Source organism: Rana temporaria, chromosome 7 (genome assembly GCF_905171775.1).
Source record: "Rana temporaria chromosome 7, aRanTem1.1, whole genome shotgun sequence".
Taxonomy (NCBI): Eukaryota; Metazoa; Chordata; class Amphibia; order Anura; family Ranidae; genus Rana; species Rana temporaria.
Window position 1 is genome coordinate 14616975 of NC_053495.1, and position 25903 is coordinate 14642877.

At 47.2% G+C, this 25903-nt stretch overlaps 2 protein-coding genes across 5 annotated transcripts in view; both read left to right on the forward strand.

Annotated features, from left to right (window-relative positions):
* LOC120945081 (solute carrier family 26 member 6-like) overlaps positions 1–6577 on the forward strand; it is a 41981-nt gene extending 35404 nt beyond the window's left edge. For all 3 annotated transcript variants that reach the window (XM_040358943.1, XM_040358942.1, XM_040358941.1), the window contains exons 18-20: positions 1263–1317; positions 3941–4077; positions 6191–6577. In XM_040358943.1, the coding sequence (XP_040214877.1) occupies positions 1263–1317; positions 3941–4077; positions 6191–6211 (213 nt within the window). In that variant the 3' untranslated portion in view covers positions 6212–6577. The remainder of the gene's footprint in view (positions 1–1262; positions 1318–3940; positions 4078–6190) is intronic.
* Positions 6578–12954: 6377 nt separating this feature from the next.
* Positions 12955–25903, forward strand: part of LOC120945084 (solute carrier family 26 member 6-like) — a 45098-nt gene continuing 32149 nt past the window's right edge. For both annotated transcript variants that reach the window (XM_040358947.1, XM_040358948.1), the window contains exons 1-4: positions 12955–13044; positions 16869–17099; positions 19254–19393; positions 21733–21843. In XM_040358947.1, the coding sequence (XP_040214881.1) occupies positions 16954–17099; positions 19254–19393; positions 21733–21843 (397 nt within the window). In that variant the 5' untranslated portion in view covers positions 12955–13044; positions 16869–16953. The remainder of the gene's footprint in view (positions 13045–16868; positions 17100–19253; positions 19394–21732; positions 21844–25903) is intronic.

Consider the following 25903-nt stretch of genomic DNA (forward strand, 5'->3'; position numbering starts at 1 on the left):
CTCTCTCTCTCTCTCTCTCTCTCTCTCTCTCTCTCTCTCTCTCTCTCTCTCTCTCTCTCTCTCTCTCTCTCTCTCTCTCTCTCTCTCTCTCTCTCTCTCTCTCTCTCTCTCTCTCTCTCTCTCTCTCTCTCTCTCTCTCAAAAAAACAATTTCCCTCAGTTTAGGCCGATACGTATTCTTCTACATATTTTTCGTAAAAATAAAATCGCAATAAGCGTTTATTGATTGGTTTGCGCAAAAGTTATAGGCCCAGATTCACGTAGGAGATACGACGGCGTATCTCCAGATACGCCGTCGTATCTATGCGCCTGATTCTTAGAATCAGATACGCCAGAATTTGTATAAGATACGACCAGCGTAAGTCTCCTACGCCGTCGTATCTTAACTGCATATTTACGCTGGCCGCTAGGGGCGTGTACGCTGATTTATGCCTAGAAATATGTAAATCGGCTAGATACGCCAATTCACGAACATACGCCCGGCCGTCGCATTACAGATACGCCGTTTACGTTACGTTTTTTTTCGGCGTGAAGTTACCCATGCTATATGAGGCGTAGATGAGGCGTACCAATGTTAGGTATGGATGTCGGAGCAGCGTCAAATTTTTCACGTTTTACGTCGTTTGCATAAGTCGTTCGCGAATAGGGCTGTGCGTCATTTATGTTCACGTCGAAAGCATTGGCTTCTTGTGGGTTAATTTGGAGCATGCGCACTGGGATACTTTCACGGACGGCGCTTGCGCCGTTTGTAAAAAGCGTCATTTACGTGGGGTCACATTAAATTTACATAACGCACGCCCACATCTTCCACATTTAAATTAGGCGGGCTTACGCCGGCCTATTTACGCTACGCCGCCGCAACTTTGGTGGGGGGTAGTTTTATGGCCTTTTTATTAATATTTTTTTTTTTTACTAGTAATGGCGGCGATCAGCGTTTTTTTTTTCGGTACTGCGACATCATTGCGGACACTTCTGACACTTTTGACTCATTTTTGGGACCATTGTCATTTTTGTAGCGATCGGTGCTATAAAAATGCATTGATTACTATAAAAATGACACTGGCAAGGAAGGGGTTAAAACTAGGGGGCGGGGAAAGGGTCAAGTATGTTCCCTGGGTGTGTTCTAACTGTAGGGGGGGTGGCCTCAATAGGGGAAATGACTGATCGCTGTTCATACATTGTATGAACAGACGGTCAGGCCTTTCTCCCCTGACAGGATCGGGAGCTGTGTGTTTACTAGTTTCTATTTTTTTTTGTTTTTAGCTCTTTCGTGATTTCCATGAAATCGATGTGAATGTTTACCTCGCTGGGTGTCATGGTAAGGAAAAGCAGGTCAAAAAGAGAAATTATATATTTTAAAATGTGTTACTGCAATGTAAAAATGCTTTTTATTTCAGGGTGTTCATATCGTGTTTCCCCGAAAATAAGACCTACCTTGAAAATAAGACCTAGTGTTATTTTCCAAGAGGGCTGAAATATAAGCCCTACCCCAAAAATAAGCCCTCTTTTAAAATACTTGTAAAATCCTATAATCCACTATATTACAGTATTATATAATGTGCAATGTGTGTGTTTCTGTAATATAATTGCGGGGAAGAGAGCTCCAGCGGGTCACAGAAGCGCAGAGCGGCCCTATAACAAAGGTATTTGGGACAATTATATTACAGAAACGCACACATTGTACATTATATACTACTGTAATAGAGGGGATTATAGGATTTTACAAGCATTTTAACTCAGTTCATACTGAGGATTCCAGAGAGAGGGTGAGCGAAGACGGCACATTACATAAGACCTATGTGAGAGAGAGCTGTGTATGATGTCATAAGCCTAGGCTAATGACCAGACAACAGGAAGTGGGCTGTTTAAGGTATTTACTGGCAGAAAAAAATGTTTTACTATCCAAAGTTACAACAACAACAACAAGGGCAGAAGATTTAATAGATGGAAAGATGAAAAAATGACTGAAGGTCCACTTTAGATACTAACTGCTGGATTCACGTAGGGCGGCGTATGTTTTAGCGGCGTAGCATATCGTATTTATGCTACGCCGATGTAAGTCAGAGAGGCAAGTGCTGTATTCACAAAGCACTTACCTCCTAAGTTATGGCGGCGTATCGTAAATGGGCCGGCCTAAGCGCGCCTAATTCAAATGTGGAACAGGGGGGCGTGTTTTATGTTAATGATTCCTGACCCGACGTGATGGACGTTTTTAACGAACGGCACATGCGCCGTCCGTGGACATATCCCAGTGTGCATTGCTCCAAAGTACGCCGCAAGGATGTATTGGTTTCGACGTGAACGTAAATTACGTCCAGCCCCATTCACGGACGACTTACGCAAACAACGTAAAATTTTCAAAATTCTACGCGGGAACGACGTCCATACTTAACATTGGCTTGGCCCGCTTTTTGTTCGACTAACTTTACGCCTGAAAACGCCTTACGTGAACGGCGTATCTTTACTGCGACGGGCAAGAGTACGTTCGTGAATAGGCGTATATCGCTGATTTACGCATTCTAGGTGTAAATCAGCGTTCACGCCCCTAGTGGCCGGCGGAACTAGACAGCTAAGATACGACGGCGCAGGCCGTCGTATCTTAGCTACATTTAAGTGTATCTCAATTTTGAGAATACACTTAAATGTACGACGGCTTAGATTCCGAGTTACGACGGCGTATCTACTGATACGCCGGCTTAACTCTTTGTGAATCCAGCTATAAACCTTTTTCTGACACTTGTTGGTTTCAAGTTAAAATCATGACTTTCTGCTAGAAAATTACTTACTCTTTAACAGAGACCCAAGAGAATAAAATGGTTGTTGCAATATTTTATGTCACACTGTATTTGCGCAGCAGTCTTTTGGGAAAAAAAATACACTTTAATTACTGTATATACTGAAGTATAAGCTGAGGCAACTAATTTTTAGCACAAAAAAATGGGAAAACGTATTGACTCTAATATAAGCCTAGGGTACACTATGCCCACCTGCAGCCTCACTGTGCAAACCTGTAGCCTCACTGTGCCCATTTGCAGCCTCACTGTGCCCATTTGTGCCCAATTGCAGCCTCACTGTGCTCATCTGCAGTCTCACTGTGCCCATTTGCAGCCTCACTGTACCCACCTGTGTCCAATTGCAGCCTCACTGTGTCCAATTGCAGCCTCACTGTGCCCATTTGCAGCCTTACTGTGCCCATCTGTGCCCATTTGCAGCCTCACTGTACCCATCTGTGCCCAATTGCAGCCTCCCTGTGCCCAATTGCAGCCTCCCTGTGCCCAATTGCAGCCTCACTGTGCCCATCTGTAGCCTCACTGTGGCCATTTGCAGCCTCACCTTGTTTATGGTCTCCCGCTGTGTCATGCAACTGTTCGGCGGTGTTCTGTCAAACGGTGGCCGTCCACTGTAACAAAGCCTCGCCTCCTTGTCCGTGATAGAAGGAACACTGATTCAGTTTCCCAGCATTCTATCAGTGTTCCGTCTATCACGGACGAGGACGAGGCGGGGCTTTGTTGCAATGGACGGCCGCTGTTTGACAGTACACCGCCGAACAGTTGCATGACACAGCGGGAGACGTCACCCGAGTATAAGCCGAGGGGGGGGCTTTTTCAGCATAAAAAAAATGTGCTGAAAAAGTCAGCTTATACTCGAGTATATACGGTAATTAAAAAAAAAACTAAACAGTAAAGTTTGCCAATTTTTTTTCTGTATAATGCGAAAGATGTTACACCGCGAGAATCGTGATTCTCGTCTTGGCCAGAATGGCGCAGCTCTACAATGCACATTTTTTGGCCTTTTTTAGACTTCAATGTGGCGCTCATGAAAATGCATACACACCACGTGAAACTAGAATAAATCCACAAATTTCCATTTCTTTCTTTTGGCTCTTTCTGCTCTTTTGGGCGACAAGCATCTAACCTGATAATATTTTGTGATTGTGACAGAGAACGTTCTGGAGCAGCTAGAGGTGGGAAGCTTTTTCAGCAAGACGATCACCAAGTCTCAGTTATTCCCCTCTGTCCATGATGCCGTCACTTACATCGCACAGATATCCGGACCGCAAGAACCAAAAGACAAGCATGTGAGTTGAAACATTCATTCATAGCCTGTGCAGAGAGCAGAGCTGTGGGGAGGGGCTCAGCAGGCTCCACCCACTACAGGCTGCCTGCAGAAGTTACAGGAGGGGGCGGAGACAAGACCAGTCACCCTGCACAAGGAGAGTGAGCAGAGCTGTGGGAGGGACTCAGTGGGCTCCACCCACTACAGGCTGCCTGCAGAAGTTACAGGAGGGGGCGGAGACAAGACCAGTCACCCTGCACAAGGAGAGTGAGCAGTGATGTGTGAGGGACTCGGTGGGCTCCACCCACTGCAGACTGTAGAAGTTACAGGAGGGGGGCGGAGACGAGACCAGTCACCCTGCACAAGGAGAGTGAGCAGAGCTGTGGGAGGGACTCAGTGGGCTCCACCCACTACAGGCTGCCTGCAGAAGTTACAGGAGGGGGGCGGAGAAAAGACCAGTCGTCCTGCACAAGGAGAGTGAGCAGAGCTGTGGGAGGGACTCAGTGGGCTCCACCCACTGCAGACTGTAGAAGTTACAGGAGGGGGCGGAGACGAGACCAGTCACATACCTCCCAACTTTTTGAGATGGGAATGAGGGACACCTATCGGCAAAAGTATGCAGGCACAGGACACACCCCCTTGCCACGCCCCCTTAAAGGAGAATTGTACAAAAAAAATAAGTTTGGTTAAACCCACAAGTGCTTTTTTTTACCACTACTATTTCTTTATATTGGCTTTTGGAACTTACAAATGCAGCAATTTAGAAATCAGATGACAGTTTTAGCACCGGGAAACACTTTTTGATAGATAAAAAGTGCATTTTATATAAATCTATATAGATCAGACCAAAATGAGGGACAAATGAGGAGAATGAGGGACATTGCTCCAAATCAGGGACAGTTGGGAGGTATGCAGTCACCCTGCACAAGGAGAGTGAGCGGAGCTCTGGGAGGGACTCGGTGGGCTCCACCCACTGCAGAAGTTTCGGGAGGGGGCGGAGACAAGACCAGTCACCCTGCACAAAGAGTGAGCGGAGCTGTGGGAAGGACCCAGCAGGCTCCACCCACTACAGGTTGCCTGCAGAAAACTACATGAGGGGGTGGAGCTAAGACCAGTCACCCTGCACAAGGAGAGAGAGCGCAGCAGTGAGCGGTCTTTATTACAGGAAGTCTCACATTGGATTACTGCACAGATCTGGAAGTAACACACAAACCACACCGAGATTCAGGAAGAATACACGGGATGAATGGATTTAGACAATATATACTCATCCCTAGAGCTTTAAAGGAAAATGGTTTGCTTTTTCAGTACCATCCAGATTCATTGGCCCGAATTCACAGAGAACGGGCGCACATTATGCCGCCGTAGCGCATCTCAATGTACGCTACGCCGACGCAGCGCAGAGAGGCAAGCATGGAATTTAGGAAGCCAGTGCTCCCAAAGCTGCATCGGCGTGGCGTAGATTTCGAAGGCGCAGGCCGGCGTAGGTGGAAGTGGGCTTGCCCCATGCAAAGCCATGCAAATGATGGTTTGAGAGCCAGACAAGTACGTTGAAGGAACTGCGCATGCGTCGTGTCGTGGACGCATCCCTGTGCGCATGCTCATAACCACTTTTGAACAACTACCTAAGATACGCCGGATCACTGCCTACGCCATGAACGTAATCTACGCCCATCCAGACACACGTCCAACGTAAACTACGTAAAAAACGCCGTCTTCTGGTCCCTGATGTAGACCTTTTACATGTCTGCTGCTGAGTTACACGTTTCCGACGTCCATACCTAACATGACTTACCCCTGCTTTATGAGGGGTAACATTACGCCGGAAAAAGCCTTACGACGTAAAAAAAATTCGCCGGGCGGACGTACGTTTCTGAATCGTTGTATCTACCCAATTTGCATATTCCTTGCGTAAATCGACGGAAGCGCCATCTAGCGGCCAGCGTAAATATGCAACGGCGTAAGAGACTTACGCCAGTCGGATCTTAGCCATATTTCTGCGTATCTTGCTTTCTGAATACAGAAAGAAGATATGCCGGCGCAGCTTAGAATTTACGCGGCGTATCAATAGATACGCCGACGTAAATTCTTTCTGAATCCGGCCCAATGCTTACAGCTTTTTGTCTTTCCTGCAGATCTTTTCCACAAGGATATGAAAAGAAGAGAGCTCCAAAGAAGAAGGGCAGCACTGGAGAAGTCTAGAAGAATGTCCCATTAAACCATCATAACTTTGTGGATGTTTTGGAGCTCCCCTGAGGACACTTTGCTGCTTCTACTGCCACCTTGTGGAAGATTTTAGTTCTTCACCAAAAAGTGTTCTTTGTATTTTGTACAGAATAACTTCAGGACCTGATTATGATTTTGGAAGAACTTTGACCCTTTCAGGGCATTTTTATTTTTTTACAGTGATCTCCTGCCACCAAGACTTTGTGTTCCTTTTGAGTTTGTCTGAGTGTTTGTAACTTGGCAGGCCATTCAGAATGATGTGATGAGGATGGAGAGGAGGATTGCACACAGTGTTTTAGATTAGATGGTTTCTGAGCAACACAAACTGAAAACGCTATTTAATTCATTTTTAATGTTCAAAGAAAACTCCTCCATCCCTATATGTCTCCATGTTTTATTTTATTGAGAACTCACTTTGTAAAACACCCCCCCCCAGCATTTCTGACCGTGGCCATCTTGAGAAAGGGCAGATGACTTCCTGGAATCTGACCTTAGCTCAGGCATGCAGGCAGGGGGTGCATTGTGACATCATTTTGGCCTAGGCCAGAAACCAGGAAGCAACTGAAGAAATGTCACAAAAAACAAAAAAAACAAAAAAAATGAAATGTACCTTAGTAATAAAATTGTTAATGTTGATTGAGAGAGTTTAGTTCTGCTTTAGATATGGAAGCAAGACACTGCCAGAATTCCATAAACTGTGAAAGCATTTTCAGAAGGAGTCTGTAATGTTTGCCTTTGTATTTCTCTTTTAATATTTGTACTTTTACTGTATGTAGCTAGGGTTGCCACCTGTCAAGGATTTACCCGGACAGTCAGGGTTTGGAACTATGGCCCAGATTCTTAAAGGACTTACGACGGCGCAGCGCCATGTATGCCGTCGTAAGTCCTAATCCGACTCGTCGTATCTATGCGCCTGATTCTTAGAATCAGTTACGCATAGATATCCATTAGATCCGACAGGCGTAAGTCTCTTACGCCGTCGGATCTAAACTGCATTTTTTTTTTGACCGCTAGGTGGTGCTTCCGTCGAATTCCGGGTCGAGTATGCAAATTAGCTAGATACGCGAATTCCCGAACGTGCGCGCGGCCGACGCAGTAAAGTTACGACGTTTACGTTAGGCTTTTCCCAGCGTATAGTTGCCCCTGCTATATGAGGCGCAGCCAATGTTAAGTATGGTCGTCGTTCCCGTGTCGAAATTTGAAAAAGTTACGTCATTTGCGTAAGTCGTCCGTGAATGGGGCTGGACGTCATTTACGTTCAAGTCGAAACCAATGACGTCCTTGCGGCGTACTTTGGAGCAATGCACACTGGGAAATTCCACGGACGGCGCATGCGTCATTCCGCAAAAACGTCAATCACGTCAGGTCACAGTAGATTAACATAAAACACGCCCCCCCTTCCACATTTGAATTAGCAACTGTGCCGCCGCAACTTACGGAGCAAGTGCTTTGAGAATGCAGCACTTGCCCGTGTAAGTTGCGGCGGCGTAACGTAAATCAGATACGTTATGCCCGCACAATTTTACGCGGCTGTACGTGAATCTGCCCGGGTTTCAGTCTGCCTGAAACTCAGACATATTATTCAGACTGGACTGTGGCTCCCCAAGTAACTAAGATAGTCACACAATCTATTGCCATCCGGGAGCTGTGGGCCGCTGTCTAGGGGCCGGTTTGGCATTAATGGGGCACTGGGGGGGCAATGATGTCATCAAGAGCAGTTTGGCCACGTGCAGTGTGTTTGCCGCAGCGCGCTGCATTACCACCCTCTTTGGGGCACCGAAAGATGCCCCAGGTCTTTTATAATCCTATAGTGTACACTATGAAAATAATGTTCTCTGTGCCGCTAAAGTGTTTGGGTTTGGCTTGAGGAAAAGGTAGCGACCCTATATATAGATCATGTCCAGACATTATTTTTCTTTTTTGGTGCAGACTTTATTCAGGTCTTTATTGCGGATTGTGTCCCTGCCTGGGTGCTTTCCCCTCACTTCTGTTCCCTTGACAGGGGGTCACATCTGGCCATGCTGCATCATACAAAATTCATCGGCGGCCGTAGCGCCGATTGTTTCTAAAGTTCCCATAACAATGGGTGGCCTGTTGTTATGGCAACATAAACAAACACATCTCAACACTGTGATCCGCCTTAAATCGCGTCATTTCCTATCGGCAAAATAATGCGATTTTTGATCACAGTGTTGCCCACAGACTCCTGGGAAATGATGTGTCACCATTTCCCAGGAGCACATGCGAGGCAGGAAGTGACCTAGGAGCGCCGCAGACCAGGAAGTGGCAGATTAGGACTACATAGCAACAGGGCGATTCTGGTAAGTAAAAAAAAAAAAAAAGTTTCCTCCCAAATGTTTTTTTATAAGTTTCCAGGAGTCTGATAATGGGGGGAAAAAAAGTTTTAGGGTGGAACTCCGCTTTAAAAAATAAAAATAAGAAAATATCCATATGTGGTAGAGCAGGGGTCTTCAAACTACGGCCCTCCAGTTGTTACATAGTTAGTCAGGTTGAAAAAAGACACAAGTCCATCCAGTTCAACCACAAAAAAATAAACAAACAATAAAAAACACAGTACAATCCCATACACCCAACTCCATACCCACAGTTGATCCAGAGGAAGGCAAAAAAAAAACAGCAGAGCATGATCCAATTTGCTACAGCAGGGGAAAAAATCCTTTCTGATCCCCGAGAGGCAATCGGATTTACCCCGGATCAACTTTACCTACAAATATCAGTACCCAGTTATATTCTGTACATTTAGGAAAGAATCCAGGCCTTTCTTAAAGCAATCTACTGAGCTGGCCAGAACCACCTTTGGAGGGAGTCTGTTCCACATTTTCACAGCTCTTACTGTGAAGAAACCTTTCCGTATTTGGAGATGAAATCTTTTTTCCTCTAGACGTAAAGAGTGCCCCCTTGTCCTCAGTGTTGACCGTAAAGTGAATAACTCAACACCAAGTTCACTATATGGACCCCTTATATATTTGTACATGTTGATCATATCCCCCCTTATTCTCCTCTTCTCAAGAGTGAATAAATGTAGTTCTTCTGGAACAACAATTCCCATCATGCCTACTCATGTCAGTGTGTTACAATGCCTCATGGGATGTGTAGTTCTACAACCGCTGGAGGGCCGTAGTTTGAGGATCCCTGTGGTAGAGGGAGGGAGCGCGAGCCAGGTAAAGCCACATGTGTTTTGGGTTAAAATTCAGAATTGTTCATACATGCCAATTTAAGCACAACCATTTGTTGTTTCACTCCATGTCTCAAGCCTGAGAAGGGCGCAAAAGGAGAGTTGGGGAACAAATGTCTGTATTGCCCATTGCAGCTAAAAAAATTTAAATAGACCCAAGTGCAGCTGTAAAAAAAAAATTGTGGCCCTTCTGTATTGCCAACAGAAGGGCTCATCTGTGCGCCAGGCACGTTCCAATGTGTGTGTCCAGAGTTACAAAAAAGTGATGTATTTTTTTTAAATGGAAATTATCCACCCAATTTAATAAATTATAACCTATTCTCAAACCCAGACTTCTGTTTACTCATTAATAAAAGTGCTTCTGCTCCTAGGATGCCACTGATTCTTCATCTGCATGAAATTGAGTTGAAATCTTGTGAGAGTCTCTCTGATATCTCGAGTACAAATTTAGCAGATGCAACATTTTTGAAAAGTCCTTCGTACTTCAAGCCGCTAAACTATTATCCACTTGTTACTGAAGGCATAAGAAATATGGGGGTAATCCACAAGATCCGGCGTAACGTAAATTTTACCATTTAAGTTACACTGCCTTAAAATTTCTACCTAAGTGCCTGATCCACAAAGCACTTACCTAGAAATTTTTGGCTGTGTAACTTAAATTCCGCCGGCGCAAGGCGTTCCTCTTTTCATGGGGGCGATTCCCATTTAAATTAGGCGCGCTCCCGCGCCGGCCGTACTGCGCATGCTCGTGACGTCATTTTCCCTGACGTGCATAGCGCGAAATTACGTTACGCCGAGCTTTGTGGATCGCGACGGGTCAATAAAGTTGCGTCGGGAAAAAAAAAAGATACGGCGAAAAAAAAAAAATCAAAACAAAAAAAAAAATCGCGTCGCTGGACAGAAGGGTCTGCTTTTACATGGTGTAAACAGTTTACACTTTGCAAACGCAAAATTAGGGATGCTTTTACAAACTAAAACTTACGGAGAAAAAACGAAGCTGAAAAGCTTTGTGGATCTCCGTAAGTGCTAATGTGCATACCTGAGGCGGCATTTCGACACGAAATGACCCCAGCGGCGGATGCGGTACTGCATCCTAAGATCCGGCAGTGTAAGTCCCTTACACATGTCGGATCTTCTGCCTAACTATGGAAAACTGATTCTGTGGATCAGTTCCATAGATAGAAACAGGGATACGACGGCGTAACAGCAGTACGCCGGCGTATCCCTTTTGAGGATCTGGCCCTATATTTTGCCAAATAAGAAATTAATTAGTTCAATAATTCAAAGTCTTGCCGTGTTCCACAAGTTGGGAGGACTCGACAACATGCTGCATCATGCAAATTGGCTTTATTAACAGGAAACGCTCTGGAAAGAAAGCTGGTTAAATAGAAAGTCCCGGATTCAGAAACAATTTACGTTTATATTGATCCGCCGCGTAAATTCTAGCATGCGAGGGCGTATCTTCTTTCTGTATCCAGAAAGCAAGATACACCAAAATTTGGCTAAGATACGACTGACGTAAGTCTCTTACGCCGTCGTATCTTAGTTGCATATTTACGCTGGCTGCTAGGTGGCGCTTACAGAGATTTACGCGTAGAATATGCAAATTAGGTAGATACGCCGATTCAGAAACGTACGTACGCCCGGCGCATTTTTTTACGTAAGGCTTTTTCCGGCGTAAAGTTACCCCTGCTATATGAGGCGTACGCAATGTTAAGTATGGACGTCGGGCCAGCGTCGAATTTTGCGTCGTTTGCGTAAGTCGTTCGCGAATAGGGCTTTGCGTAAGTTATGTTCACGTCGAAACCAATGAGGCTTTGCGACGTAATTTGCATTTAACATAAAACACGCCCCCAAAAGGGGGGATGCCATCCGGGGCCCTGGGTGGACCCTTAGATGTCAGGAGGGCTGTGGCTGTTGACGGGCAAAAAGAAAAAATGGGGAGGTGCCATCCGGACTTAGAGGTCGGGGGGCTTTGTTTGCTGATGAACAAAAAAAAAAAGGGGGATGCCATCCAGGGCCCTGGGGATCACCGGGCCCCTTAGAGGTCAGGGGGGCTTTGGGAGCTGACAAAAAAATATATAAAAAAGAGGGGAGTGGCTTCCGGGGACCACTGGGCCCCTTAGAGGTCGGGGGGGGGGCTTTGGGTGCTGATGGAAAAAAATTTAAAAAATTTTGTTTTTAAAAAAAGGGGGATGCCACCCTGGCCCTTTAGAGGTCGGGGGGCTTTGGGTGCTGACGAACAAAAAAAATAATAAATAAATAAATAAATAAAAATTAAATGGGGATGCCATCCAGGGCCCTGGGGACCAACGGGGCCGGGCCCCTTAGGCCTCGTACACACGACCGAACATGTCCGCTGAAACTGGTCCGCGGCCCTGTTTCCGCGGACATGTTCGGTCGGCGGACAATTTTCCAGCGGACAAAAGTTTCTTAGCATGCTGGCCCGAGAACCCGCGCATGGCGTCGAAGTGATTCGACACATGCTTGAAAGCATTGAACTTCTGGGTTTGCGGACGTGGCAGCGTCAACGTCACCGCCACGTCACCGCGCTGTCTGTCCGCGGGGATTTTGGTTTGATGGTGTGTACAACCATTAGACCAAAATCTCCGAGCGGACATGTCCTATGAAAACGGTCGGCGGACCGTTTTCATCGGACATGTTCGCTCGTCTGTACAAGGCCTTAGAGGTTGGGGGGGGGGGGGCTTTGGGAGCTGACGAAAAAAAAGGGGGGATGCCACCCGGGCCCCTGGAGACCACCGGGCCCCTTACAGGTGTACTGCCTGTACCCCCCTGATGGCGGCCCTGCAGGTACTGTAAATGTTTAAGACACAATGCTGTAAATACATCATACTTTCCCTTCAATCATCTCTTTTGGTTCTGTTCTTCCTATCTGATGCCTCTCTACTCGAAGGGCAATATGTAGACAGATTTGACTCTAATTTCAATAGGAATGTGTTTTAATTCAGCTACATTTCAGATAAGTGAAGCATTGTGCAGGTGTTCCGACTTATCAATATACAGTAAATATTAAAAAGCATAATTTGAAATGACACAAGAAAGTATCCTTTGTGCGTTTGTTTGGACGAGTACTAAACATTTGTGTTCCGCCATGTTTGTTGACAACACACGGGTACATTTATACACAGAAGTAATTTACGATATGCTAAAAAAGGGACCACAGACAATGCCAGCCTTTGTCATTACTTTGGTTTGTCGTGTAACTGGCCAGAAGAATACTTTGGCACCATCAAGGTCACGTCTGAATTAGTGGCACCACCAAGGGACCTTTTAAATAACTGGCCAATGAGGATGTTTTGGTTAGAAACAAACAAACAAAAAGACATTTTAATTGCCAGAATGATTTATTGGGAAGAGGAAGGATGCATTTTTATTGGTTATGGAGGTGGGCAGTGTTGGACATGCCCATTATGGACCAGTATAAATATGATGATATAATGGGCTTTGCATGTGCCAATACGTTATGGAAAATTTCAACAGTAGTCCATCTATTGACATTAGGCTGGCAGAATTTCTCTTTGTGTGCTGGAATTGGCCAGGTGCATGGTAAGTTACTTCATCGTTTATGGCATTATAAGGGTAATATAGTTCAGTGGTGGTTAATTTACTTGATTATAGGGGCTTTAAAGTGGAGGTTCACCCGAAAAGTACATTTTTAAGATTAGATTGAGGCTCATTCGAAAGTTTGGAGACCCCTGATCTATAGCATTACATTCACCTAATATTATGTGCAGCCCATTGGTAGTGTCATGAACTGCACTTAAAGCGGGAGTTCACCCGAAAAAAAAAAATTAAGATTAGATTGATGCTCATTTTGTGAAGGGGAATCGTGTGTTTTTTTTTTTTAAATCGAAGCAGTACTTACCGTTTTAGAGAGCGATCTTCTGCGCCGCTTCCTGGTATGGGCTGCGGGACTGGGCGTTCCTATTTTGATTGACAGGCTTCCGACGGTCGCATAAATCGCGTCACGATTTTCCGAAAGTAGCCGAACGTCGGTGCGCAGGCGCCGTATAGAGCCGCACCGACGTTCGGCTTCTTTCGGCTACTCCTGACGCGATGTATGCGGCCGTCGGAAGCCTGTCAATCAAATAGGAACGCCCAGTCCCGAAGACCATACCTGGAAGCGGCGGAGAAGATCGCTCTCTAAAACGACTGCTTCGATTTAAAAAAAAAACACCCGATTCCCCTTGACAAAATGAGCATCAATCTAATCTTAAATTTTTTTTTTCGGGTGAACTCCTGCTTTAAGTGCAGTTCATGACACTACCAATGGGCTGCACATAATATTAGGTGAATGTAATGCTATAGATCAGGGGTCTCCAAACTTTCGAAACAAAGGGCCGGTTTTCTGTCCTTCAGACTTCAGGAGGGCCAGATTGTGGCCAGCGGGAGTGGAGATTTTTCTGGCAGTAGGAGTAAACATCACCACATTTGGTATTACAGGTAGGTTAGAGGAAAAGTGCCCCATCGTTGGTATCGTAAGGAGATGGGCATAGACTATGGGCATGCTGTAAGTGATAGTCAAATATTGCCAACATCTTACAGGAGATGGTCAGAACCTACGAGCATTATAGACAGTACCAGTAGGGGAGCTAGACATTATTTCACCGAATCAGTTCGGTGCCCACCCTAATGGGACAAGATTAGGCAGAAGTGAGAAACTCCCAGGCCATAGCTGTTGTGTTCACTGTCACTGAAGCCGGCCCACTGAGCCATCGGCCCACCAGGAAACTCCCGGTAGTCCCGATGGCCAGTCCATCCCTGGCGGTGGTGCACTCTCTTCTCTTTGTGTTGAGTCAAAATGTAACATATTTGGCTGTAGCAGTTTGTTTGCCAAAGGGCTGGAAAGCTGGAAAGCAGTACAATAATGAGTGTCTGCAGGCAACAGTGAAGCATGGTGGAGGTTCCTTGGAAGCCTGGGGCTGCATTTTCTGCAAATGGAGTTGGAGTATTGGTCAGGATCAATGATGATCTCAATGTTGAGAAACCCAGGCAGGGCCTATGCTACCAATAGGCAAACTCGGCAGCTGCCTAGGTTGCACTGCTGCCTAGGGCACCCGGCCACTGTCATTCCTACTCTCTTCTCTCTGCTGCAAGCAACTTATGCCGCGTACACACAATCAAATTTTCTGTCGGAAAAACCTTGGATGTTTTTTTCCAACGGATTTTGGCTCAAGCTTGGCTGGCATACACATGATCACACAAAAGTTCTCTGAACTTTCAACCGTCAAGACGTACAACACTACGACGAGCCGGGAAAATGAAGTTCAATGCTTCCGAGCATGCGTCGGAATTTTGCGCGTTGGAATTGCTACAGACGATCGGATTTTCCGATAGGAATTTTTTCCGTCTGAAAATTTGAGAACCGGCTCTCAATCTTTTATTGGCGGAAATTCCAACAGCAAAAGTCCGATGGAGCCTACACACGGTCAGAATTTTCGCTCAAAAGCTCACATCGGACTTTTGCTGTCGGAATTTCCGATCGGGTGTACGGAGCATAAGTCTCAGCATCAGCAGGCAGTCCATTTGCACATACCGTGTTTCCCCGAAAATAAGCCCGGTTCTTATATTAATTATGCCAACAAAAGACACAGTAGGGCTTATTTTCGGGGTAGGTCTTACCATGTAATGTGCTGTCTTCTCTCCCCCTCTCCCTCCCTGCCTGTCAGGAATCCCCAGTGCGAACTGAGTTAAAAAGCTTGTAAAATCCTACAATCCACTCTATTACAGTATTATATAATGTACAATGTGCATGTTCCTGTAATATAATTGTGCCAAATACCTTTGTTATAGCGCCATTCTGCGCTTCTGTGACCCGCCGGAGCTCTCTTCCCCACAATTATATTACAGAAACACAAACATTGTACATTATATACTACTGTAATAGAGTGGATTTTAGGATTTTACAAGCATTTTTAACTAGGGCTTATTTTCGGGGTAGGTCTTATATTGCAGCCCTCCTGGGAAATAATGCTAGGTGTTATTTTCAGGGTAGGTCTTATTTTTGGGGAAACAGGGTAGTGTCAGAGGCGCAGCGGCGGCGGAGGAATCTGTCTGTGTCCCGCCTCCCGAATGAATAGAAGCAAGCACACATTCATTGATGGGCACTGGTGACGCTGCATTGATGGGCGCTGGTAGGTTTCATTGATGGGCTCAGGTAGACTGCATTGATGGGCGCTGGGGAGGCAGCATTTGATGGGCCCCCTCATTAAAAAGTTGGGGTATACATGAGCAGGGCAAAGGGTGTGGGGTCAGGGATGGAGCCAAGGTGGGGCGGAAAAATGAGGTTTCACCTAGGGTTCTAAAAATCCTTGCACCAGCCCTGAATCCAGGCAGATACTTTTACATCATGCCATACCATCAGCAAGGCATATAAATGTCCCCAAATGTATTCTGCAGCATGACGATGACCCCAAACATACAGCCAATGGCCCGGATTCACAAAGCAGTTACGCCGACGTATCTCGAGATACGCGCGTAAGTGCAAATATGCGCCGTCGTATCTGTGCGCCGTGCCCACAAACTAAGATACGCCAGAAAATAGGCTTCATCCGACCGACGTAACTTGCCTACGCCGGCGGAGAGTGGGCGCATATTTACGCTGGGCGCATTTGCCGCTCCCATTGATTTTCTAGGCACATATGCAAATGAGGGAGATATGCCGATTCACGAACGTACTTGCGCCCGGCGCATAATATACGCGGTTTGCGTAAGTCGTACGTCTGGCGTAAAGTTATTCCAAATATATGAGGCGCAACCCATGCAAAGGTATGGACCAGGGAACACAAGCCGTCGTATTTTACGTCGTTTACGTTGGACGTGAATATGGCTGGGCGTAGGTTACGTTCACGTCGTAGGCAGTGATCCGTCGTATCTTAGGCAGTTGTTCCGACGTGATTCCGAGCATGCGCACTGGGATGCGTCCAAGGGACGGCGCATGCGCCGTTCATTATACGTGTCTGTCTAAGACTCAGCCCATCATTTGCATGGGGTCACGCCTCATTTGCATGGCTCACGCACACTTCCACCTACGCCGGCTTACGCCTAGGAAACCCAGCGCAGATTTGGCAGCACTGGCTTTGTGAATCCAGTGCTTGCCTCTCTGCGCTGCGTCGGCGTAGCTACGGCGGCATAAATATGCGCCGATGTATGTGAATCCGGGCCAATGTCATTAAGAACTATCTTCAGTGTAAAGAAGAATAAGGAGTCCTGGTGGTCCTGATGGTTGAAGATGAATATCACAGGAAAATCTGGTAACGTTTTTCATCTTGTAATGGGCTATTCCTTTTTATCTTGTTATTTCTTACAGGAGTTCTGCGTTGATCGAAATGCATTCCTGTAACTTTTTTTTTTATACTTTTCCCTGTCAGTTTTTTGCCAGACGACATCAATAGTAAGTTTACACATCGTCCATGACAGTGGACCTGTAAGGGAGTCACTGAGGGTCATCTGACCATGATGGAGGATAAACAGGTCCAGACTTCAGAGAAGGGTCATCCTATGAAGCCCCAGGTGGTAAGCGAGGCTGACCTGGACCAAATCGCCCCTAGGACAAGGGTAATAAAACCATCATTCTGGGCAAGGAGGAAGAACCAGATGAGGTGAGAAGCTCTGATGCAATGAATTGTATAGGAAACGTGAATCTAAAGCCAAAAGCAGTTTTACATTTTGGATAATGCTATGAGGGTTTTGAACCTCTGCCAGGTTTTTATTGTGGTCTATGTCACGGTTAAGGAGAGGGCCCTCTTCTCGTTACATTATGTCACCCATAAGTGGATAGGAGGGCCGGTGATCTGACGATATGGTTCCGGCTATCGAGATGGTTCCTGTAAGGACTGCGCAGGCGCAATCCTTGCCGACGAAAATCACTGAACCTCCAGGGCGACGTGGAATTTGAGGTAAGTGTCCAGTCGGCCTCACGTCCTCGATTCGCTCGGGCGGCTCGCTACGCTCGCTCGGCCTCCTGGCTCTTTTTTAAACATCCTCCAATCCACGGGGATGTTAAGGAATGAGCCTGGATGCTGGCCGGAGATTTCCGTCGGCAAGGATTGCGCCTGCGCAGTCCTTACAGGAACCATCTCGATAGAGGAACCATACCGACAAGTCACCGGCGGGGTTAGCACACTTCACTCAGGAAGTTAAGAGCCTAAACTTGCGCTAGCACTGTCTATGCCGACTGCAAATCCTAGGCGGCAGGGGCATTCCCTGCCCCGCAGCCACACATGAGACAGGGCAAGGAATGCTTCTGTTACTTAGGACTTGACTTGGCTGCTTCCAGGCTTGAGAGCTCAGGCAAGAAAATGCCCGAGCTTATCTCTGCCCTGACACATAATGGGCGGAATGCCCCTGCCTAGCTGGCTATAAACCAATTGTCTTTCTAGTTTGGAATGGAATTGTTATCGAAAAACTTCAAGCGTACAATGATAATATGTATGCAGAATATAGATAATGTCTGTAGAAAAACACAGAACCATAGGCGTGCGCACAGGGTGTGCCGGATGTGCCTGTGCGCACAGGGTGTGCCGCGTGCGCCCAGGCACACCCTAATCACCCCATGCGCATTAGTGTTATCGCTCTGTGTAGCAGCAGGAACATGGGAAAAATCTCCCTCTTACCGGCTCTGCCATAAGAAAAGTGTTTATGCTCTTCCCTTTCACTGTGCCGGCAGGGAGATCAATGTGCCGGGGTCATATATATATATACTGTATATATATATATATATATATATCCAGTATATGACACATACACATGCATGTGTGTTTGAGCTTAAGGGTGCACACCCTAATGCTATCAGCTCCGCACACCTATGGCCCAAGCTTTTCTCGGCTCTGCTCTGACACTTAAAGAGGTTGTAAAGGAATTACTTTACCTTAGTGCAGTCCTCCCTCGAAAGTCCCACGCGGTCCCGAGATCCTCTTCGCCGCTCAGCCTGGCCGCTGATTGGCTAGAGCGGATGGATTGAGAACAGCGCAGCCATTGGCTGGCGCTGCTGTCAATCACATCCAGTGACGGGGCGCGCCGAGGGGCGGGGCCGAGTGATACAGCGAGCGGCTATGGCCCGCTCGCTGTATCACGAGGGGGGATGGGGCGAGCAGGAGTGTCAGGACACCCACTAACACACAGCTCCTTTCTCTGTCTGCAAAGTAGAGAGCGTCCTGACTTGCCTGCTCGCTCCTCCCCCTCAAGAGGCTTTCTCCACACCAGGGAGAAAGCCTCGCATTACGTAAGGCGTTTTCAGGTGTAAAGTTAGTCCAACAAAAAGCTGGCCTAGCCAATGTTAAGTATGGACGTCGTTCCCGCGTCAAATTTTAAAATTTTTACGTCGTTTGCGTAAGTCGTCCATGAATGGCGCTGGACGTAATTTACGTTCACGTCGAAACTGCGTACTTTGGAGCAATGCACACTGGGATATGTCCACGGACGGCGCGTGCGCCTTTCGTAAAAAACTTCAATCACGTCAGGTCACGAAACATTTACATAAAACACGCCCCCCTGTTCCTTATTTGAATTAGGCGCCCTTACGCCGGCCCATTTACGCTACGCAAGGAGGCAAGTGCTTTGTGAATACAGCACTTGCCTCTCTGACTTACGGCGGCGTAGCGTAAATACGATACGCTACGCCGGTTTAAAATGATGTCGACATACCTGAATCCAGCTAAAAGTCTGTAGAAAAAACACAGAACCATCATGATAGTGTGTAGATATAAAAAAAAATGAACACCAATACAGAGAACCTTTCCTGTTTTTTATCCAAGATGCTCTCAGGAAACAGCCAGGTGCTTACTGCTGAAATACGTCCCTGTCCTGCGCTGGCTGCCGCGGTACCCGGCTCGGGAGTGGTTGCTGGGAGATGCCATCTCCGGATTCAGTGTTGGCATAGTCCAGCTGCCTCAAGGTAACTTATATATCTTAGTGCTGATTGTAAATACTGTAGGTGGTCCTCTATTTATTAGCAGTAAACCCATAAAAAAAAAAGGACTTGCTGTTACTGAGCTGGAAGGGGTTAATCCTCTGAATTGTGTAAAAAGAGTATTTTCTCCTGTCTTCTCCGATCCTCCCCTTCTTCCACTGTCCCCAATCCATCTCCTGATAGAACAGAGCCTTGGAGCAGTGGCGTAGCGTGGGGGGTGCCAGGGGGGCCACCGCCCTGGGCGCAAAATTTAGAGGGGCGCTGTCACAAGTGTGGAGAGGAGGGAGCACCAAAAACAGATGGAACATAGGAACATATGCACAATGTCACCACTCCAGGCCTTACCAGTCATTATCAAGCACAATCTCCTCTTCCCTACAGCCACCGCTGTCTCACACAGTGGATCATGTGACCAGACTGGAGCTAGCTGAAAATAGGTAAGTCCATGGGTCAGGGAGGCGCAAATTACTTGCCTCGCCCCAGGCACTGACAACCCACGCTACGCCACTGCCTTGGAGGCACTCTGCACATTCTCAGTGTATTGCTAGAGATTTTTTTTTTCTTTTTGGGAGGGTGCATGTGATCAGCACAGGGCCAATCAGCACTGCCCAGACAGAGGGTCAGGGGCCATGCAGCCTCATAGGACAGTCAGAGGAGAATGAAAACTCCTTCTACAGCTTTAACTAGACACTGATAGACGTCACAAGACTGCTATATACTGCTGATGAGAAGGGGTATTCAGCAGTTTATATTTACTAAAATAATTGCATTTCCATGTTCTGTGTACTGTGGGGGATCAGATATAGTGAATGCAGAGTCCTGAGTTTAGTAACACTTTACTGCTAACACAGCGCACATATGCGTCCATGTGTGGCAGAGCTTTAGGTGCTGAGAGCTGAACTGCCAAAAAACAGCTCACAATGCATGCTTATGATTGGGTGTTGGAGAGACTAAAGCCGCGTACACACGATCGGAATTTTCCGATGGAAATTTCCGTCGGAATTCCGATGAAGCTGACTCCCATCAGTCTTGCCTACACACCGTCAGACTAAATTCTGACCATCCAAAAAACGCGGTGACGTAAAACACTGCGACGAGCCGAGAAAAATGAATTTCTAAACACCAATGGAAAAAAAGTCAGATAGGGCCCACACACGATCGGAATTTCCAATGGAAAAAGCCCATCAGACTTTTTTCATCAGAAATTCCGACCGTGTGTACGCGGCATAACTCCCAATCATCTGACCATTGTGACAGCCAATCACAGGAGTCACGTGATCAGCCAATCCTTCACACCCCTTGGGCATACAGACAGGGCCGATCCTAGGGTCACAGGCGCCTGGGTGCAGAAATATTTCTGGCGCCCCCACATGGGCGTGGTCATTTTAGTAACTCCACCCCTTTACAAAAGTTTCTATGGCAATGACTCAACCACAGAGATGCTCCCCCACGAAGTCTTCATTACCCTGGGATCCTTACATGATCTCTTAACAATAAACAAAATACAGGAAGAGAAGCAGAGTACTGTATTGGGCACAGAGAGGGCTTCTGTTAGAGAGTCTGTTTAGAAAAAGCCCCTAGACATACTACAGACATGATACAGGAGATGGTCAGAGACTGCAGACATAGTACAGGAGACGGTCAGAGACTACAGACATAGTACAGGAGAGGGTCAGAGACTGCAGACATGGTACAGGAGACGGTCAGAGACTGCAGACATGGTACAGGAGACGGTCAGAGACTGCAGACATAGTACAGGAGATAGTCAGAGACTACAGACATAGTACAGGAGATAGTCAGAGACCACAGACATAGTACAGGAGACGGTCAGAGACTGCAGACGTGGTAAAGGAGATGGTCAGAGACTACAGACATAGTACAGGAGATGGTCAGAGACTACAGACATAGTATAGGAGATGGTCAGAGACTACAGACATAGTACACTAGATGGTCAGAGACTACAGACATAGTATAGGAGATGGTCAGAGACTACAGACATAGTACAGGAGATGGTCAGAGACTGCAGACATGGTAAAGGAGATGGTCAGAGACACATCAGTTCTGGACGGACACACACCTATGCTCAGAACACTAGTTCTGGACGGACACAAACAAGGAGAGAAGGAGGGAGGGGAGAACTCTGCCACTTCGGCGCCCCCACCTCTGCAGGCGCCTGGGTGCAGAGCACCCTGTGCACCCTGCCTAGGATCGGCCCTGCATACAGAACCTATTAACGGGACAGCAAAGCTGGGCAGGAAGAGGTTAATACAGCCACTGTGTGTTCAGTATCTGGATGTTAAATATGATTTTTTTTATAATTTCAGGACTGGCATACGCTCTTCTGGCAGGCTTGCCACCTGTTTTTGGGCTCTATACCTCATTTTATCCTGTATTTATGTATTTTCTTCTGGGGACCTCAAGGCACATATCAGTAGGTGAGATCTGTATATGTTTTCAGAAAGGATGTGTACCAAGTCAAAAGTCGTATTTTACAGCAGATTTTAACCACTTAACCCCCGGACCATATTGCTGGTCAAAGACCAGAGCACTTTTCGGCACTGCGTCGCTTTAACTGACAATTGCGCGGTCGTGCGACGTGGCTCCCAAACAAAATTGGCGTCCCTTTTTCCCCACAAATGGAGCTTTCTTTTGGTGGTATTTGATCACCTCTGCGGTTTTTAGTTTTTGCGCTATAAACAAAAATAGAGTGACAATTTTGAAAAAAATGAATATTTTTTACTTTTTGCTATAATAAATATCCCCCAAAAATATATAAAAAAATATTTTTTTTCCTCAGTTTAGGCCGATACGTATTCTTCTACCTATTTTTCAAAAAAAAAATAAAAAAATCGCAATAAGCGTTTATTGATTGGTTTGCGCAAAAGTTATAGCGTTTACAAAATAGGGGGTATTTTTATGGCATTTTTATTAATATTTTATTTTAGTGGCCTGCGCGAGAGCCGACGTATAGCTACGGGCTCTCGCGCAGGGGAGCCGACCTGCTGCCGTAAAACGACGGCGGCTGGTCGGCAAGATTTTAACAAAGCTAAACTTTAGCCAGATGCGAAAACTGCTAAACAACAAATGCAGTTCTGTATTCATGGGGGAAAAAAAGGATTTTTTTCCTTGATATACATACAGTAAAACCTTGGTTTGAGAGTAACTTGGTTTGAGAGCGTTTTTTAAGACAAGGAAAATGTTTTAATAAATTTTGCCTTGATATACAAGCGATGTCTTGATATAAGAGTAGCGTCACAACTGAGTGTAAAAGAGAAGAGAGGAGCCTCTAAGGCCCCTTTCACACAGGACGCTGTTAAACTGGCGTTCAGAGGCAGTTGGACAATTTTTTTCCATGTTATCCTATGTGTCCATGTACACTGTCTCGTTTATTGCTGTTTATATGCAGTTGCGTTTAACCTTGTTTTTCTCTAAGCAAAAAAATGTGTTCAGACGCCAAAGATTTCCACGTTTCAGACACAAAACGTGGCTAAACGATGCACTGGCGTTTTGCCACGATTTCGTTTATAAGCGTTTTTAAAGGTGACCTTTTTTTTTTTACATTGGAAATCTCAAAAATGATGGCAAATGATGAAAAACAATTAAAAAATATAAAAAAACTGTAACTGCTTGCATTGCATTGTGGACAATCCACAACTTGTGGCAGGTGACATGGCCAGGTGACGTGGCAGGTGACGTGGAAAGTGGACAATCCACAGCTTGTGGCAGGTGACATGGCCAGGTGACGTGGAAAGTGAACAATCCACAGCTTGTGGCAGGTGACATGGCCAGGTGACGTGGAAAGTGGACAATCCACAGCTTGTGGCGGGTGACATGGCCAGGTGACGTGGCAAGTGGACAATCCACAACTTGTGGTGGGTGACATGGCTAGGTGACGTGGCAGGTGACGTGGCAAGTGGACAATCCACAAATTGTGGTGGGTGACATGGCCAGGTGACGTGGCAGGTGACGTGGAAAGTGGACAATCCACAGCTTGTGGCAGGTGGCGTGGCAAGTGGACAATCCACAAATTGTGGTGGGTGACACGGCCAGGTGACGTGGCAGGTGACGTGGAAAGTGGACAATCTACAGCTTGTGGCAGGTGACGTGGAAAATGGACAATTCACAACTTGTGGCAGGTGACATGGCCAGGTGACGTGGCAGGTGATGTGGCAAGTGGACAATCCACAACTTTTGGCGGGTGACACAGCCAGGTGACGTGGCAGGTGACGTGGAACGTGGACAATCCACAGCTTGTGGCGGGTGACATGGCCAGGTGACGTGGAAAGTGGACAATCCACAGCTTGTGGCGGGTGACATGGCCAGGTGACGTGACAGGTGACGTGGCAAGTGGACAATCCACAACTTGTGGCGGGTGACATGGCCAGGTGACGTGGCAGGTGACGTGGCAAGTGGACAATCCACAACTTGTGGCGGGTGACATGGCCAGGTGACGTGGCAGGTGACGTGGAAAGTGGACAATCCACAACTTGTGGCAGGTGACATGGCCAGGTGACGTGGCAGGTGACGTGGAAAGTGGACAATCCACAGCTTGTGGCAGGTGGCGTGGAAAATGGACAATTCACAACTTGTGGCAGGTGACATGGCCAGGTGACGTGGCAGGTGACGTGGCAAGTGGACAATCCACAACTTGTGGCGGGTGACATGGCCAGGTGACGTGGCAGGTGACGTGGAAAGTGGACAATCCACAGCTTGTGGCAGGTGGCGTGGAAAATGGACAATTCACAACTTGTGGCAGGTGACATGGCCAGGTGACGTGGCAGGTGACGTGGAAAGTGGACAATCCACAGCTTGTGGCAGGTGGCGTGGAAAATGGACAATTCACAACTTGTGGCAGGTGACATGGCCAGGTGACGTGGCAGGTGACGTGGAAAGTGGACAATCCACAGCTTGTGGCAGGTGACGTGGAAAGTGGACAATCCACAACTTGTGGCAGGTGACATGGCCAGGTGACGTGGCAGGTGACGTGGAAAGTGGACAATCCACAGCTTGTGGCAGGTGGCATGGAAAATGGACAATTCACAACTTGTGGCAGGTGACATGGCCAGGTGACGTGGCAGGTGACGTGGAAAGTGGACAATCCACAGCTTGTGGCAGGTGGCGTGGCAAGTGGACAATCCACAAATTGTGGTGGGTGACACGGCCAGGTGACGTGGAAAGTGGACAATCTACAGCTTGTGGCAGGTGACGTGGCAGGTGACGTGGAAAATGGACAATTCACAACTTGTGGCAGGTGACATGGCCAGGAGACGTGGCAAGTGGACAATCCACAACTTGTGGCGGGTGACATGGCCAGGTGACGTGGCAGGTGACGTGGCAAGTGGACAATCCACAACTTGTGGCGGGTGACATGGCCAGGTGACGTGGCAGGTGACGTGGAAAGTGGACAATCCACAACTTGTGGCAGGTGACGTGGAAAGTGGACAATCCACAACTTGTGGCAGGTGACATGGCCAGGTGACGTGGCAGGTGACGTGGAAAGTGGACAATCCACAGCTTGTGGCAGGTGGCATGGAAAATGGACAATTCACAACTTGTGGCAGGTGACATGGCCAGGTGACGTGGCAGGTGACGTGGAAAGTGGACAATCCACAGCTTGTGGCAGGTGGCGTGGCAAGTGGACAATCCACAAATTGTGGTGGGTGACACGGCCAGGTGACGTGGAAAGTGGACAATCTACAGCTTGTGGCAGGTGACGTGGCAGGTGACGTGGAAAATGGACAATTCACAACTTGTGGCAGGTGACATGGCCAGGTGACGTGGCAAGTGGACAATCCACAACTTGTGGCGGGTGACATGGCCAGGTGACGTGGCAGGTGACGTGGCAAGTGGACAATCCACAACTTGTGGCGGGTGACATGGCCAGGTGACGTGGCAGGTGACGTGGAAAGTGGACAATCCACAACTTGTGGTGGGTGACATGGCCAGGTGACGTGGCAGGTGACGTGGAAAGTGGACAATCCACAGCTTGTGGCAGGTGGCGTGGCAAGTGGACAATCCACAACTTGTGGCGGGTGACATGGCCAGGTGACGTGGAAAGTGGACAATCCACAGCTTGTGGGAGGTGACGTGGCAGGTGACATGGCCAGGTGACGTGGCAGGTGACGTGGAAAGTGGACAATTCACAACTTGTGGCAGGTGACACGCTACATACAAGTACATAGCTGCTCTCTCAGCTGCTGCTACTCACTCTGGTCGCACAAAATGGCTGAAATGGTTAAATAATACAGTTTTTTTATCTTAGGGAGGGTCTTATGATGTTTCTTAACTAAACGCTTATAGACGCAAATTGCGGTAAAACGCTGCTAAACACGGCTGCAATCGCGGCAAAATGGGCATTTTTAAACGCCGGTTTCAGCTTTTAAAAATTAATTTCAGCAGAGTTTGCACCAGTGTCCCGTGTACATGGGGCCTAAGGCCCCATTCACACTGGGGCGGGAGGCGCGGTGGCGGTATAGCGCCGCTAAAAATAGCGGC